This window comes from Mesocricetus auratus, unplaced genomic scaffold, assembly GCF_017639785.1.
Source record: "Mesocricetus auratus isolate SY011 unplaced genomic scaffold, BCM_Maur_2.0 Super-Scaffold_100004, whole genome shotgun sequence".
NCBI lineage: Eukaryota > Metazoa > Chordata > Mammalia > Rodentia > Cricetidae > Mesocricetus > Mesocricetus auratus.
Window position 1 is genome coordinate 58,736,425 of NW_024429189.1, and position 13,973 is coordinate 58,750,397.

Here is a 13,973-nt window from a genome sequence, read left to right on the forward strand (position 1 = left end):
GAAATTTCTTCATTTCATATAGCTATGAACCATCTCATATAGCTAAGAATTAGCAGGGAGGCTGTGGATACAAGTTAGTGGTAGAATGCTTGCCTGAGTTCCATTCCCAATACTACCTTTGAAGAACTATCAGTCCTTGGGAAGGTTGGATAAAGCTAGATGTTGTTAAAAGATCTTAGCTATATAATAGAGATGGAAATTTAGTACTGTTTATATCCTAGAAATCCCCAACTAATTAAAATGGAGAAATACAAAGAACCATAAGTACAGGGGTAAGTGTTGGCTGTGTGTCATTTTGAATTTTTTTGAGAGATATGAGCTTTGTATGTAACCCAGGCTGGCCTTGAACTTGAGAACTTGAGGCAGTCCTTCTGCATCTCAGATGCTGGAATTGCAAGCATGTACACTGCATCTGACTCACACATATGTGTTAGTATTCTTCCAGTAACTATATGAAAAGTACCCTTTGTGGTTGTTAAGTTACAAAAGATTTCTAAATTAAAGCATAGAGGTAAATGGCTTTCATAAATTTAGCATTCCTTGATAGCTTTTGAGAATTTAAGTTGTTAGGTTTGGATGTTAAATTTTAAGTGAAGATCTTGAAATAGTGGGAAAGACTGACAAAATGTTTGTGATGCAAGAATACCCTTAAGTTTCTAACAGTTTACGGGATAGGAATACAGGTATTAAAGTAGGAGTGTTAGGTATGATAGGACTGGAAGATTTTGTAGAATTTGAAATAGTTGTAGTTGGGGAATCCAATGCAAAGTCTCAGAGAAACAGCAAGTACTGGTTACACACTTTAGAAAAATAACTAGGAACTTACATCACAGTCATTTTGTCAGTTTAATAAGAGGTAAAGCACTGTTTGAAACAGCCCCCTTTAAAGCTAGTATTCTGGTAGTTTGGATTTTGGAAATTAAGTGGATCTGTTCTAAGATCTGGTAAAATGATATTGTCTATCTTTATGTTAAAGAGTCCTGACTCTTATCTGTAATCATTAATCCTTTGTTACTATATAGACATTTTAGAATCCTTATTAGGATGATGAAATGGCTTAGCAGGTAAAGTGCTTACTGTACAAGTCTGACAATAAGAATTCAATCCCCAGAACCCACATCAAAGTGAATGGACAGAACTGACTCCAAAAAGTGATCCTCCAAACTATGCACATAGTGCTCTTGCATAAGAATATCCTTATCACACATACAAGTAAAATTGAAGAAGAGATTTGTTTAGCTGTACTCAAATATTATTAAAACTTGATCTATCTTTGGGATCTTCAGTTTGTTAAGTTCTGGGAATTTTTATATTAGACAAGGTGTAAGTGGCATGGTCAGTTTCTTTAAAACTCCATATGTCTTAATCAGAATGGTGAATTTAGTTTGATACCTAGTAGATTGGACAGACTAGAATTCAGGTAAATTAAGTGGAGGTAGTGAATGAAGTAGATTTTCTCCTATGTTTTCAGAAAGTACTTGAAAATCTTTACAAAAAAATAACCCTTCTGGTACACTATATATATTCTCCCCCTTTATCTCATGCAGCTCAAAGAAAATGAACGGCACCCTGGACCACCCAGACCAACCAGATCTCGATGCTATCAAGATGTTTGTGGGCCAGGTTCCCAGGACCTGGTCTGAGAAGGACTTGAGGGAGCTTTTTGAGCAGTATGGTGCTGTCTATGAAATCAACATCCTAAGGGATAGGAGCCAAAACCCTCCTCAGAGCAAAGGTGAGGTGTTTTATTTTATTTTTTAAATTATGGATCATATATATGGAGGTCAGAGGACAAGTTGAAATATTAGATTTGCTCCATTATGTCAATCTCAGAAATTGAACTCAAAGGTTAAACTTGGTAGGAGCCCCTTTACAACATGCTTGCTGGACAGGGTATTTTGGGTATTTTAACACTGCAAATAATTGTTTTGTTTGTCTATTTTTGTTTTGTTTTGAGACAGGGTCTCTCTGTATTAACGGTGGCTGTCCTGGATCTTGCTATATAGACCAGGCTGGCCTTGAACTCAAGAGGTCCTGTCTCTGCCTCCTGAGTGCTAGGACTAAAGGCATTGGTCACACACAGCTGGGATATATTTTTAATTCCTGTGATATACTATATATTCTATCTCTGGTTATCAGGGTATTTCTGTGGCTGTATGGGGAAAGGTGTCCTTTTATATCAGCTATATTTTCTAATTCAAACACATTAATGGCTTAAAAATAAAATATTAAGGTGAACACATGAGGATTTGTAAAATGCACCTGGGCAGTCCTGTGTAAGTGCTCGCAGAGCTATGTGTCTCATTTGATCTAGGAATGGAATGCTTAAAATAGTAAATAACTAGCCACATGAGGTTTTTTGACTAGATTAAGCTGATCTATAGAAGCCCTTACAGGACAGTTGATCAACTGAGTAAGGCTTAATTTAAGTGATTTGTTGGTGGTAGCCTACAAAATGGATAGGGAAAGAAAGTTTAGACTCTTCCAGGGATCACAGCAGCACGTGCATTTTGGAGACCAATATTAAGTGGCAACATTAGCTTTGCTTGTACACAAACATATTCTTATTTTCCCCATGTTCAATTTTAGAGTGACTCTTTGTTAAAGCTATTCTCCAGTACAGACGTGAGGAGTATGACTGTCATATGTGCACAAGTTAATGAGTTAGACTCTAAAAACAGATGAATTTTTTCCACATGGAATAGCTAACCAAAAATAAAAGTTGTGGTTTCTGGAAATGTCTGGTTATACAACATTAATTTAAAATTAATGCATAATATCAGAGGACGCTATTATATTTCAAGAGAATATACAAATATCAGAACATTGAAGCACAAGATTTTAAGACCTTTCTATCTCTTAATACAGACACTAAACAAAGTATAAGATCTTCAAGTGCTGTGAGAAGCAGAATTATCTGACGAGAATCAGGAATTCTACAAGTGTAGATTTAAAGTTCTTCAGTAATTTTATAATTTAGTGATAATTATGTTTGAAGCATATGGTCAAAAACTAGAGACTCGAGAGATGGTACCAGTTAAGAGCACTGATTGCTATTTCAGAAGATCCAGGTTCAATTCTCATCATCCACACAGTGGCTTACAACAGACTGTAAATCCAGTCCTAAAACAGTTTTAAACTGGGTGGTGCTGGCACAAGCCTTTAGTCCCAACACTTGGGAGGCAGAGGCAGACAGATCTTTGAGTCTGAGGCCAGCCTGGTCTACAAAGCCATTCAGAGAAACTCCACCCCCCCAAAAAAAACAACAATAAACAAAAAACCCACAAATAAATAAATCTAAAGACTGGCTGTGATATCAGAAATGGCTTGTTCTGAGCAAGCAGAGAGAAAAGGAGTTCCCAAGAAACCATGCTGCCAGAATAGAGACTGTAACTAGGTCTTGTTCCTCAGCATATTACCTAGTTTGTGGTAGGATTAGTTAAGTGGAATGGTGCATAACATTTGTTAAGGGGGCATGGTTGTGTAGACTATAATCTCAGTTCTCAGAACATGGAGGCAGGAGTTCAAGGACATCCTTAGCTAAAACCAAATTCAAAGTTAGCCTGTGCTAGATGAAATTTTTATCTCAAGCAGTTAAAAAAAAGGAAGATTTTTTTCCAGAGAAGTTACAGAAGCAAAAGAGGACTTCTAATGATTACAAGGATTCTAGAGACAGCCCAGAGCTAGAATAGGCTAGAGCAATAAAGATGCTTAAAAAATAGCATCCCCTTCTCAGGAGGCAGGTGAATCTCTGAGTTTGAGACCAATCTGGTCTACAGAGTGAGTTCTTGACCCTTCCTTGAAAAACAAAAAAACAAAACAAACAAAAAAAAGTAACACCCTTCTCCTCCTACTCCAGGTTTAATAAACTCATTCCTCTCTTGAAGTTCTACAGCATTGTCGGGATAGAAATGTTCTAAGAATTACCTGTTTTCAAGGCATTGATTTGATTTTGTAAAATCTTGTTTGTTCAGGGTGCTGTTTTGTTACATTTTACACCCGCAAAGCTGCTTTAGAAGCTCAGAATGCTCTTCACAACATGAAGGTCCTCCCTGGGGTAAGAGACTCTTATAAGTAAAAATGGCATTGTTTCCGTTTTTGTGCATGGGGCATGCTTATACATGTCGAGCACATAGTTGAAAGCGTTTTGGAGGAAAGGTAATTGCTGTGAAAATAGACTATAAAGGGAAAATTTCAAGGAAGTCAGACCCAAAGTTGTCCTTGCTGCCAAGAGTCTTGTATATTTTAACTCATGACTCACATTCTGTCTATTCTTGTATTTTGTAAGTAAGATCATTGAGCAGCCATGATATCACAGAATTCTAAAGGCTGTTGTTTTGGTGTCCCCTTTAGAGTCTTTGTATTATTGAAAGCCGTTAATGGGTTTGGAGAATAATACCAGTGGGTTTCCTTTTTAGATGCATCACCCTATACAGATGAAACCTGCTGACAGTGAAAAGAACAATGGTAAGCAAACACATCAAGGTCTTCTCTGCATGAGATTTCTTTTTTCTTCCTTTCTTTCTCCCTCTTTCTTCCTTTCTTCTCTTTGCTTTGCTATTATGATATTTGTGTTGAATTGTGCTATAAAAGTTTCCTTTGAGCTGGGTGGTGATGGTGGTACAGGCCTTGAATCCCAGCTCTTGGAGGCAGATGCAGGCAGATCTCTGAGTTCAAGGCCAGCTTGTCCACAGAACAAGGTCCAGGACAGTCAGGGCTATTGTTACATGAAAAAACAACAGCAACAACAAGAAGTGTCCTTTGTCTCAGTTTTGATAACTAGTGAGAAAAATAGAGTTAACAAAAATACTACATACTAGGATGAATTAGTCCGGTGTGGGAGTATACAGTATAGTTTCAAGCATTTAGCTGTTTCCGGCCAGCTTGGGCCACATGACACCATATTTTAAAAACTGTCATATCCACAAACAGAAAACCTAGACTGTCCTTGATAAAAGTATACTTTCTTATGGACAGGGTTAAGGAGGAAAGTGGACCATCTGGAAAGGAGACGTGCTAGTGCTTTAGGACAGAGCTTCCTAAGCTCAGTAGGGACAAGGCCACGATCAGTGCAGTTGCCAAGATACTGCAGCCCAGCAGCAAGCTATGACCCAGGTACTTTTGGAGCTGGGGATGAACTCAGACTTAAAGTGTCATCTGTAAAAGCAAAACATAATGACAGCCAAAGAAATTGAAGTTGGTAGTGGGTTCACTCCCACATCTGAACTCTTGGAGAACATACAAGTCTGGCTACTAGTTCATAATCTGAACAAAAAGTTCAGCAGGGAACTCAGAGGAGAATTTGTCCCAAAACAGCTAGGAAAAAGATGTGTAGAAGCAGGCAGACCATCTCAGAGGCTATGCTACTGGCAGCTATGTTCAGCGCCATTCTCGAAGACTTGGTCTTCCTCAGTGAAATTGTGGGGATTATACAGATTTTTCAGTAAAATCCATTTAAAATTGGACAGCAGCTGACTCATAAAGGTTTATTTAGACAGAACGAAGCAGAACAATGCTGTGTGAAAAGCTCAGAGGCTAGAATGTTAATTTTGAATTCTCAAGAGTTTCAGTTAGAAATACAAATGACCCAACACTCAGGAAACACAAAAGAGGATCTCGGTGAGTTTAAAGCCTATAGCAGGTTTCAGGACAGCGAGGGCTATGCAGAGAGACCCTGTTTCACAGAAGAAAAAGAAAGAGATAGAAAGACGGTCAGGCAGACCAAAAGCTATTCACAGTTTAAGGGAAATTTTAAGTAAGTAAAATTTAAAATGTTGGTAAGGGAAAGTAGAAAGTTTGCAATGAAGAGACTTCTGTTCCCTGGTCATATCAAGTATGAAAATCTTTACCTGGTATTGCTAGAAAGAGCAAACATATTAAGTATATTTATGGCAAGTTACCAAAAACTTTGCATTTTTATACCTACAAGATTAGCCTTTGTGGTAACCTTGCTATCTATTAATCAAACAGATTGGTGAAGTAACTTGAACAAGAATATATATTCTTCGTATTTTATATAAATGCTTCCAAATATGTATAGTGTTAAGTTACCATTTTTAATGCTGCTATATAATTGCTAATACAGTTTTATACCATTGATGTAAAATTATGGGAGGAAGAAAAGTGTCTTAGAATCTGTGAGATGAAGACTGGAGAGATGGCTCAGCTATTGGGAGCACTGGCTGCTCTTCAAGAGGACCCAGGTTCAGTTCCCAGCACCCACATGACAGCTCACAGCTGTCTGGAATTCCAGGGGATCTGACACCTCCATCCAGTGCACATAAAATAAAGTTAAATAGATTATTTAAAAGGAGAGGGTGTGCTCTAGAGAAATAACTCAGTGGTTAGGAGGCCTGGCTGCTCTTCTAGAGGTCCTGAGTTCAATTTTCAGCAACCACATTGGTTCACAACCATCTATAATGAGATCTGGTGTCCTCTTCTCTCCTGCAGTCATACATGGAAACAGAACACTATGTACATAATAAATTAAGAAATCTTTAACATGGAACACAGAAAAAAATAGGTATCTGTGAGATGAGCTCGGTGATGGTGGTAATAGGCTTTAATCCCAGCATTTGGGAGGCAGAAGCAGGTAAATCTCTGAGTTTGAGGCCAGCCTAGTCTACAGATCGAGTTCCAGAACAGCCAGGGCTATAGAGAGAAAAACCCTCTGTGAAATGGATCATATCATACACAGCCAGGAATGAAACCCTTTGGCTCTTGACTATATACTACACTGCTTTTTAGTGATAATGTCCAAGACTTTTGTGTTTTACTTTTTTAGCTGTGGAAGACAGGAAGCTGTTTATTGGTATGATTTCCAAGAAGTGTACTGAAAATGACATCCGAGTCATGTTCTCTTCATTTGGACAGATTGAAGAATGCCGGATATTGCGGGGACCTGATGGCTTGAGCCGAGGTGGTACATTTTTATAGCTTTTAAAAAAGATACCCGTCTTAAATTATAGTCTCTTATTTAACAGGACTAGTGGAAGACAGATGAAGCCACCATAGATAAGAGGTTGGGCCTGACCGGGTGTTGGTGGTGCACACCTTTAATCCCAGCACTTGGGAGGCAGAGGCAGGTGGATCTCTGTGAGTTCAAGGCCAGCCTGGTCTACAGAGCGAGTTCCAGGACAGCCTCCAAAACAATACAGAGAAACCCTGTCTCAAAAAAAAAAAAGAAGTTGGGCCTGCTACCTCTTGCTGTACACCTTGATCTTGTCATTCCTCTCAACAGCTGATTCCTTTTGTTTTTCTCCATTCATTTTTTTTTTTCTCCCCTCTTGTTGGTTTTCCAGACAGGGTTTCTTCTCTCTGTAGCCCAGGGTGTCCTTGCTTTGCTTTGTAGACTAGGCTGGCCTCAAACTCACAGAGATCCACCTACCTAGTACTGGGATCAAAGGTGTGCACCACCATGCCTGACCAGTTGATCTCTTTTGTGTTCTCCCAGTCCTGCTTAAGAAGTTTTGTCTTCTCAATTTCTCTTTATTGCTGAGAATCTTGATGTCCAAAATGGAACCATTTTCTCCTCATGTTTGCTCTTTAGCATAACTGGGATTCTTGACTTCTCCCTCAATAATTCTCTCCTATTTGTGGTTCCTTGGTAGCATGTAGCACTCTGTCATGACATGCCTATCTACTGTACCAGCTTGTGAAACCATGAAAAGTATCACTTGTATTGCTAACTTGGTAGTTAACACACAGTAAGTTAGATGTGTAGTCAGTGTCTGACAGATAAATCTCTAAACAAATGAATATCATTCTTTCCTTACCAGGTTGTGCATTTGTGACTTTTACAACAAGAACCATGGCACAGACAGCTATCAAAGCAATGCACCAAGCACAAACCATGGAGGTAAGGAGCAGACAGGTGGAAGAGGAAAAAAATCCCTTGCCAGGAAACTTCTTTGCCTGGCAGTGCTGGGATAGCTGCCTATCAATCAAAGTGTAGCAGCATGTACAACACCAGATCACCCTGAAACTTAACATAGTCAGTCTACCTTAGGGTCTGAAATAGTAAGTTTAAAATTATGGAGCTCAAGTGGTTTAGAGTATCTGATGATCTTGCAGAGGTCTTGTGCTTGATTCCCAGCATCCACATGGTGACTCACACCATCTGTAGCTACAGTTCTAGGGGATTCAGTACCCTCTTCTTGCCTCCTTGGGCACCATAAATGCAAGTGGTACACATGCATACAAGTAGAGAAAACACCCATACATATAGAATAAGTAATAACTCTTTAAACAGCTAGCATATTTGAGTTGGATATGATGAATACTTATAGACCCAGTGATTCAGGCTAAGACAGGAGGAGCACTTGAACATAGTAGTTAAGAACCAAGTTTAGCAACATAGTAAGACCTCCCTGTTTTAAAAATAATAAACAGAAAATGATTATTAGAAATAGTCTTTTGCAACTACTATCTATCAATCAAAAAGGCCATTTAGGTGGTGTCTGACAGATAAATTAGAAATTAAAATGCAGCCTTCATATCAACAAAAAGGATGATTTTTCTCCCCCAACCCAGGAGGAAATTTTTGTTGTTGTTTTAAATTCTGTGTCCCTTTGTATTCCTGTCTATCCACAACATAAATGCCGATATCAGGGCAATTTGTAGGGGTTGGTTCCCCTTCCACTCTGTGGGTTTCAGGGATCAAACTCAGGTCATCAAGCTTTTGATAAGCTCCTATACTTACTGAGCCATCTCCCTGGCCCCCAAAGAAGGATTTTGTTTGACGCTTTGGTTTTGGTGTTTTCATAGGGTTGCTCATCCCCCATGGTGGTAAAATTTGCTGATACCCAGAAGGACAAAGAACAGAAGAGAATGGCCCAGCAGCTCCAGCAGCAGATGCAACAGATCAGTGCAGCATCTGTGTGGGGAAACCTGGCTAGTCTGAACACTCTTGGGCCCCAGTATTTAGCAGTGAGTTGTGTGATTTGCTTTCTGCAGGCTGTGCAAGCTCCCATCTGCTGCTTCTTCTGCTGTCTCTAGCTAACAAACAGTGACATTTGCAACTTTGGGCATGTACAGATTTTACATAAAAATTTAGACTGTCATTTAAGTAATGTCTTTCTACTTTATGGTTAATCTTGAGACACTTGCTACAAGTAAAGTGAAATTGTGGTTTCAATTTAAAGATTGTAAATGTCTCATGTTTCCCTGTCTCCAAGAGAAATGCTTAGGAAAATCTTTACTACTCAGCATCATTTTTCATGTCTCTTTCTACAAGATGTGATGAGCATTATCAAAATCTTTTTTATTTTGTTTTATTTTCAAGACAGGGTTTCTTTGTGTGACTCTGGCTGACCTGGAATTCCCTCTGTAGACCAGGCTGGCCTGAACTCACAAGAGATCCACCTGTCTCTGGTCTCTAGAGTGCTGGAATTAAAGGCGTGCACCAACCACCACCCAGCTTATCAAAATTTTTATTGAGTCTTCCCTAAAAGTGTGATGAGTGTATCTTTCAGCAGACTGAAAGATCCTGAGTTTAAAATGAATACTATTAAATGAGAATTGCAGGTATATATTTGTTGCATATAATTGATTTCTCAATGACTTTGAGTCATACAATCTAAAAGAAGATTCAGCTCTAATCGATTATTTAGTTTATAGTCAATAATAATCTCACAGGGGATTATTAGAATTCTGAGGCACAAAGGAAAGGGCATCTGTGAGCATAGTAGCACATGACTATAGTTCCATTGCTTGGGAGTCCATTGCAGGAAGATCTGGAGTTCTAGGTCAGCCTGTGATGCATAGTGAGATTCTGCCCAGTTTTGTCTCAGACAGAAAGAGAGGGTCTTTGAAGCTGTAATTGGTGAAATCCTTAAGTCTGTTGGATAATTTGGAAATGTCCACATAGGAATAACTAATTTATTCCTCATTCCTTTAGATAAATCAATTCTGTGTGGAAACAGGAAAGATACTATTTCTGTTAACCCATACTAAGTTCTAGTTAATTTGATGCCCAGTAAACAAACAAGTAAAAACTAGTAATTTATCTAACTAGTATGTCTAAAATCAGATAAGAGAAAGATAAAAGATTGTTTCAGTATAGCAAATTATTTCTTAGAGCTAGGGACATTACACAAGTTCAGAAGTATTGTAGTTTTCCACCAGAATGAAAATTATCTCCAGCCAGGTGTGGTGATGCTTTTAATCCCAGTACTCCGTGACAAAGACAGGAAGATCTCTGAAGTTGAGGCCAGCCTGGTCTGCATAGTTCTAGGACAACCAGAGCTACATAAAAGAGACCCCCCCCCACACACACAAAATAGTATAATATGAGCCAATAATGATTTAAAATTGTTAAGTGGAAAGCTGGGTGCAGTGTTGTATTCCTTGAGTCCCAATACCAGGGTGGCAGAGTCTGGTGAATCTCTGGATTCAGAGCTAGCCTGGTCTACATGTTGCGTTTAAGGCCAGCCAGCACTATATAGCTTGAACCTGTCTCAAACAACAACAAAGTAATAATAAAATAAACTAGCAATGTTTCAACCTAAAGCATATGATATGTTGGTCTCACTAGGAGAACATGGGATAGAAAGAAACTAGAAATGGCCTATGACTCATAAGATGTGCTGGTATTTGGTTCTAGCTTATTTCTCTGTTCTTTGCTGTACTGTATTCTGCTGCCCAGAGATGAGCTTAACTCACTATCCAGGGAGCAGTCTTCTGGACTGGAGCTTTATCTATGTTGTTCTTGTTGGGTGTAGTCATTAATTAGCCTTGCATTTCTGTTGGCTTGGGATCTTGTCTTTGACTTTCTTTTCTGGGGGCCTCTGCACTCTTGCTTTGCTGTGCTGTAGAGTTATCCCAGATGCAGAACCAGCCCTCACTCTCACTCTTGTTCTGTTTTTTGGTGTAATGTCTAGCTTTATTTGCAGCTCCTTCAGCAGACTGCCTCCTCTGGGAACCTCAATACCCTGAGCAGCCTCCACCCAATGGGAGGTAAGTACTTAAGTGCTGCAGAGGAGCAGCAGCACACAGGCCAGCAGTCCTAGCTGCCTCAGAATGAGAGTTTTGCGCCATGTCTGCCAAAACTTTTTCACTCGTTACATAAGGTGACTATCTAGGGACTCAAATTTCTTGTCTCTGTTATGTAGCCTATTGGTGGTTGGTGCTGCATTAATCTGAAGTTGTCTGGTATACCTCATTCTAAGTTGGGGAAGGAAGCTGGCCAAGAGCCTTTAGGGACCATCCAGGGTGAGGTCATTCAGATGCAGAGAAAACTCTTAAGAGCCCTATATGAAGTAACATTTAGTGACTTTGTGTAAATACTTACCCAAGTTTTTGTGTTTATAAATTCATACTGTTGTTGTTGCTGTTTAAGATACATGAAACCCTGTCTTGAAACAAAACAAAACAAAAAGATACATAGAAAATGTGAATTATAAATAACATGTTTTGTAGCAAAATGAAGTTCTAAAGACAGACATGAGCTACTGACTAACAGAAAAGTCTGAAGAGGCGCCTGTGCCTGTACCCTGTGCAGTGGAGTGTAGCTAAGCATATACATTGAGAAAGGGGACATGTTGTTGGACTGACGGTTTTGTCCTAGGTAATTTAGTTTTCTGTGTTTGGGGAAATTATTAAATTGTAATGTATAGTGTTTTTTACTTTTCCCCTTTTCCTCTCCTGACAGTCTATATGTCCTTTAGTTAAAATCCACAGCATAATTCAAACTTATTCTTTTGGATTTTTTTTTTCTGTGTAGTCAAGTTTTTCTTACCAAAGTTTTACTTAAAATTCTTTCCCTCACATTTTTTCCTGCCATCTTCTGATGATTAATTTCCTGTTACAGTGGCAGCATTTCTTTATTTCTTCTATTACTGTTCTTTGCTGTTACTCCCATGGAACCTTCAAGACCTCATTGTACCTCTTTAGTGCACCTCTATGTATATAAGAGGAACTTAATTTTTACTGTAGCTTTTTGTACTGTCCCATTGAGTTCTGGCCTCATGATAGGTATGCTCCTGATTGAGTTTGGCCCACTTGTGTATTAGTACTCATTTAGAGTGCCGTTGTTATTGGATTAGCAAGCTCTTCTGTAAGGCATTGGTTGTAAGTTTCTTCTTTTCCTCCCTGCTGGGGAGAGAACCCCAGGCCTCGTGCATGGTAACATGTGCCATACCACTGAATTAGAACCCCAGCATTTTAAAATTCCTTACTGAATGATAGCTGGCTCTTTTGGAGTCCTGTAGTATACTATGAAAAATATAGAAAGTAAGAATATTGTTACATAGAATAGTTCCTCTTTGTCTGGGACCAGTTTTCAGGCATTGCTGGAGTAACATTGGGCACCCAATCTGCTGGCTTATGTCTTTTTCTGGATATTGCAGGTTTAAATGCAATGCAGCTACAGAATTTGGCTGCACTAGCTGCTGCAGCTAGTGCAGCTCAGAACACACCAAGTGGTACCAATGCCCTCACTACATCCAGCAGTCCCCTCAGCGTACTCACCAGTTCAGGTAAGGGGCCAGCCAATAGGGAGCATTGTGTGCCTTGGACATATCCTCTATTTGAAGACACAGGCTAAGGGGATGGGCATGCAGCTTGCAAAGGAATTAGCATATATACAAGTGGGTTGTTTTACGAACAAAGATTTAGAGGTCTTGAATGGTTTTTTTTGTTGTTGTTGTTGTTGTTGTTGTTGTTTTGAGACAGTGTATCTTTGTGAATCCTGGCTGTCCTGGACTCAGTGTATAGACCTTGAACCTGAAAGAGATTTTTCTCCCTCTCCCTCCTAAGTGCTGGGATTAAAGATTTGTGGGTCACACCCTTTTTGGATTTTTTTTCTTTTTTTGCTCTTCATTAAAAAATTTAAAACTCTTTCGGCAGGAGAGGTGGTTCTGTGATTAACATCATGTACTGGTCTTCGAGCATACCTGAGCTTGGTTCTTAGCACCCACAGTAGGCAACTTACAACAGCCTGTTAACTACAGAGAATTCAGATTCCTTTTCTAGTCTCTGCAAGCTATGTTTACATGTATATATGTTTACCTTTATACACCTACACCCTATACAATTTAAAATAAAAAAAATAGTGTGTGTGTGCATGTGTGTACTCATTTGTGAGTGTGAGAATGTGCACATACCACATTTCCTATGGCGCAGCCAGAGGACAACTTGCAGGAAGTGATTCTTTCCACCTTGTGGGTCCAGGAATGGGGCTCAGGTCCTTAGGGTTGGTGGCCAAGTACCTTTGCCCACTGAACCACTCTCAAATGTTATTTCAGTAATTCAGTGATTGCAAAACCCCTTTTGCAAATAGAAGAGTTAGATAGGATCATTCTTGTGCTTTGGTTCCTGTTGGCAAGAGAAGGCAAGTGATAATTTAACTCCTGGATTTCTAATAGCAGGGTCTTCACCGAGCTCCAGCAGCAGTAACTCTGTCAACCCTATAGCCTCACTTGGAGCCCTGCAAACATTAGCCGGAGCAACAGCTGGCCTCAACGTTGGCTCTTTGGCAGGTAATGGGCAGTCCCTGGCTGTCATCTGGTTACTTTTATAATTGATACAGTCATCTGGTTACTTTTAATAATTGATACATCATAAACTAACCCAGTATCTGTAGAATAATTGCCTTGGTCCAAGAAAAGTTAGAAATAAATGTATGATTTTGTCAGCTTTGTGGTAAACCCAGACTCTGCTGCTTAGCTAGTTGGAACCTTGGATCATCATTCTAATAGTCATGTTCTTATTTATAAAGTAGAAATAATAGAATACTTTGACGGGTTCTTTTTTTGGTTTTGGTTTTACGAGACAGGGTTTCTCTGTATTGTTTTGGAGGCTGTCGGTCCAGCCTGGCCTTGAACTCACAGAGATCTGCCTGCCTCTGCCTCCCGAGTGCTGGGATTAAAGGTGTGTGCCACCAACGCCCGGCCCTGAAGGGTTCTTAAGAAGTTTGATGCCAGGCGGTGGTGGTGTACACCTTTAATCCCAGTACTTGGGAGGCAGTGGCAAGT

The 13,973-nt window shown here is 39.5% G+C and overlaps 1 protein-coding gene across 8 annotated transcripts in view; it reads left to right on the forward strand.

Moving 5' to 3' along the window:
- Positions 1–13,973, forward strand: part of Celf1 (CUGBP Elav-like family member 1) — a 77,629-nt gene that overhangs the window by 47,602 nt on the left and 16,054 nt on the right. For 4 of the 8 annotated variants that reach the window (XM_013121319.3, XM_021231990.2, XM_021231986.2 and 1 more), the window contains 9 exons: positions 1,548–1,735; positions 3,975–4,057; positions 4,419–4,467; positions 6,785–6,919; positions 7,779–7,858; positions 8,767–8,928; positions 10,881–10,956; positions 12,348–12,476; positions 13,365–13,478. In XM_013121319.3, the coding sequence (XP_012976773.1) occupies positions 1,548–1,735; positions 3,975–4,057; positions 4,419–4,467; positions 6,785–6,919; positions 7,779–7,858; positions 8,767–8,928; positions 10,881–10,956; positions 12,348–12,476; positions 13,365–13,478 (1,016 nt within the window). The remainder of the gene's footprint in view (positions 1–1,547; positions 1,736–3,974; positions 4,058–4,418; positions 4,468–6,784; positions 6,920–7,778; positions 7,859–8,766; positions 8,929–10,880; positions 10,957–12,347; positions 12,477–13,364; positions 13,479–13,973) is intronic. The other 4 variants (XM_021231997.2, XM_021231987.2, XM_021231989.2 and 1 more) reach the window with 4 other exon arrangements.